The sequence below is a fragment of the Cystoisospora suis genome, assembly GCF_002600585.1.
Source record: "Cystoisospora suis strain Wien I chromosome Unknown contig_9350, whole genome shotgun sequence".
NCBI classification, from domain to species: domain Eukaryota; phylum Apicomplexa; class Conoidasida; order Eucoccidiorida; family Sarcocystidae; genus Cystoisospora; species Cystoisospora suis.
The window spans coordinates 2,848-6,230 of record NW_027162127.1 but is presented as its reverse complement, the minus strand read 5'-3'; the positions used below and the strand labels follow the sequence as shown (position 1 = coordinate 6,230).

The following is a 3,383-nucleotide window of genomic DNA, read 5'->3' as shown; positions in this document are numbered from 1 at the left end:
GGCTGTGAGAAGTGAAGAATGAATAGAAACAAAGAAAGAAAGATAGAAAGACAGAAAGGTCAAAAAGAAAGGAAAATAATTATGTAAGTGAGGGGTCGTAAGAATCCGTACGAAGAAGAAGAAGAATGGATAGATGGAGTAGAATTTTCTTTTCTGTTGAGAAGAATGAGAAAGAACGACTCTTCCGCTACTCGTGCTGCTCTTCTTCTTCTTATTTCGATTCGATTGAATTCTCCGCAGGACACAAGACTCTCCTCCTCCTCCTCCTTCCTATTACTACTAGACAGATAGGAAGGGAGTGGTGGGTCAACTGCTACTACTACTACTTTCCTTCCTTTTTCTTTCTTTCTTTCTTTCTTTCTTTTCTTCTTTTTCGGGGTTTGATAGCCTGCCCCAATGAGATAATAATGCTGACGTGTACGATCGACCGCCCTCGCCTTTTGCTGACTTTTCTTCTTTTTCTTCTTCTCATGGGGGCGAGGACAGAAAGCATTTGCTACAGGTACTACTAGTAGTAGAACTCCTCCTACTACTGTTGGGCTCAGATAAATTGCTTTTTGAAAGTCGTGATAAAATAGAAGAAAAAGAATAAGAATACGCTGTGGCGTGGTAGTTAGCTAGTTAGCTAGCTAGTTGTCTAGGTCTATATAGCCTGGCTGGAGAGGATTTCTTCGTATCTATTCGTTTCTTTCTCTTTCTGTATGTAGCCGTCTCTCTCTGTATCGCTCTATGAGCGTTCTTCTCTGTGTAGAAAGAAAAGAAAGAAATAAAGAGATTGCGGAACAAAAAAGTTCATCTCCACCCGTGTCAAGAGCAAACAGAAAAAAAAAAAGAAAGAGTGAAAAAGAAAGAAAGAATGCATGCACGGAAAAAGGAAGAAAGAAGGAGATCGCCCGTTCAAGCAGAAAGAACCTTTCGCCATCTTCTTTCTTCTTTAAGATGAATACTTCTGTCTGCTACTCTTTCCTAGCTCATTCTAGCTCTCAAAGTGGCTTCTTTCTTTTTCTTTCCCTCTCTCTCTTGCAAAGGAACGAAGAAGAAGAAGATGACACAGGTATCACTTGGAAAAAGAAAGAGAAAGATAAAGATGTAAAGATCCCTCTCTCTTTCTCTTCTCTTTCTTCTTATACGAGGAGTACGGCGTTGATACATCCATCAAGCTCGGGGTTATTCATGACCTGGGCGTACTTGGCTGATCAAAAAGAAAAAACGAAAGAAAGTAAAAGTAGAAAGAATGAAAGAAAAAGAAGAAAGAAAGAAAGATCTTTCGTTGAATACCCATCATGGACCCAATAAGAAGAAGAATGATAGGAACTGTAACTACTTACCAAAAAATTCTCTATGCCCTTCTACATATAGATATAGATATATATACATATATATATATAGATATACATCTCCCTCTAGATGTATAGAGAGATACAAACATATACAGGCATATATACAGAGAGAGATAGAGTGGCACTGTGTATGCATGGGGGGAGGGAGTGCATACACCTCTATACACTGTATGTCTATACGATGTATATGTAGGTATGAAAGTGTAGATGAAGATCAAGAGTTCGATACATGCACATGCAGATACAGAGAAAGATCGAAAGAATCGTAGCAGCACCCCTCGAAGTGATACTGTAGTCATACACATAGTCATAGTAGTAGTAGTAGATGTGACGATAATAGTAGTCGTAGTAGAGGTAGAGGTAGTAGTAGTCATAGTCACCCATCTCCTTTCCCCCCTCGATCTCTGACTCAGCAGCATTATTTCCGTCTTGACCTTTTTAACTAACTCAGACAAAGAAGAAAAAGAAGAAGAAGAAGCGAGGTAATTCTAAGAGTAAGAATCCTACGACTACTACTACTACTAAGATTGCTTCTACTACTACTACTACCTATTAGTATTGGTATAAGTATTCTTCTCCACCAAGCCAGGAGTAGGAAATGAGAGTGTAAGTGTGTATGTCTGTGTGTCTCTTCTTCTTTCTTTTTCTTTTTCTTCTCACCCCACACGACTTTTCCCGTTTGCGTGACGAGGCCGAGCTCGCTCACATTCACCTCGATGATCGTACCTAAAGAAAAAGAAAAAAGAAGATTAGAAGAAAGATATAAAGGACAAGGGGAGATTATAGAGAGATCAAAGATAGATAGACAGCTATTAGGGATACTATGTATGTATGAATAGGGTGTGGACGTATAGAGAGAGAAGGAGGAGGAGAGAGGACGCAAAACACCTTCTGCGATAAAGGAAAAGACACGCAAAGGAAAGTTCTGCGATTAATCAATGGAGAGATAGATTAAAGATAGATAGGATAAGATCTTTCAAAGAAATTTGGTCGCCCCTTATATCTATCCTTCCTTCTTTCTCTTCTTCTCTTTCTCAGACTGCAACACCTCCTCTCTTCCTTACACCGTCTTTACTCCTTCTTCTCCTTCTTTCTTTCCTTCCTTCCTTCCTGTCCTTTCCCTTCTTTATCTTCTTCTTTTTCTTCTTGCTCATCTTCTTGGTCACGCCATTCATCATCTTTCCTCTTTTTCTCTTCTCTTCTATCCGCACCTCAGCATTTCTCCTTTCTTAAACTTTCTTCCTTTCTTTAACTTTCTCTCCTGAACTTTCTCTCTTTAAGCATCCTTCTTTGTCTTCAATTCTTATTGCTGTATCCTTCGTATCTCTCTTTCTCTCTCTTTCTCTTGTCGTGTCTTTTCTTTTCTTTTCTTTTCTTCTTTCTTTCTTCTTGTAGGGATGAAGTGTTAACCGCGTGTAGTAGCTTTTTAGAGCATCGAGTCCAACTCTTAGTGACGATAGAAGATAACATGCAAAATGGCTTAAGTACCTGGCAACGCACCTACTTTGATACGCAACGTCTCTCTCAACACGAAAGGGCTCGAACCCGCGTCCAAGAAATCCATGCGGTCTTCGAGGATCTCCAAGCAGAAATTGTGCACTACAAGAAGATGATCTTAAAAGATAGAGAAGAAGATCTTAAGGCGATTAACGACGATACAACTTCTCCCCGCGTCGCTCCCCTCCCTGCTCTTCTTCCTCCTCCTGCTGAAGGTGCTACGAGCAGTAGTAGTAGTAATAGTAGTAGAGGTGGCAGGACTAGAGAGAATGAAGAAGAAAGAGAAGGAGGGGAGAGTCATCATGGAGGAGGTAAGAGAACGTCCTCTAGAGAATCTTCGAGTGCTAAAGAAAGAAGAGAAGAAGAAGGAGAAGGACAAGCAAGAGAAAGAGGAGGAGAAGAGGAGTTTGTAACGTCCTCCTCCATGTCTGCTCTAGGAATTGGGCGGGCGAAAGGAAGAGAAGAAAGAGAAGAGAAGATGAAGAAAGAAGAAGAGGAAAGGTAGAAGGGGATCAAGAGAAGATGAGAAGGAGTTGAGATCTTATT

The 3,383-nt window shown here is 40.4% G+C and overlaps 1 protein-coding gene across 1 annotated transcript; it reads right to left on the bottom strand.

Annotated features, from left to right (window-relative positions):
- Positions 1 to 746: 746 nt before the first annotated feature.
- Positions 747 to 2,066, bottom strand: CSUI_011021 (uncharacterized protein). The gene is made up of 2 exons (XM_068071122.1): positions 2,001 to 2,066; positions 747 to 1,192 (listed from the first exon to the last, which is right to left on the bottom strand). Exon 2 carries the CDS (start codon positions 1,150 to 1,152, stop codon positions 967 to 969), a length of 186 nt encoding a protein of 61 aa, XP_067916902.1. The 5' UTR covers positions 1,153 to 1,192; positions 2,001 to 2,066; the 3' UTR covers positions 747 to 966.
- Between the last annotated feature and the right edge of the window lie 1,317 nt (positions 2,067 to 3,383).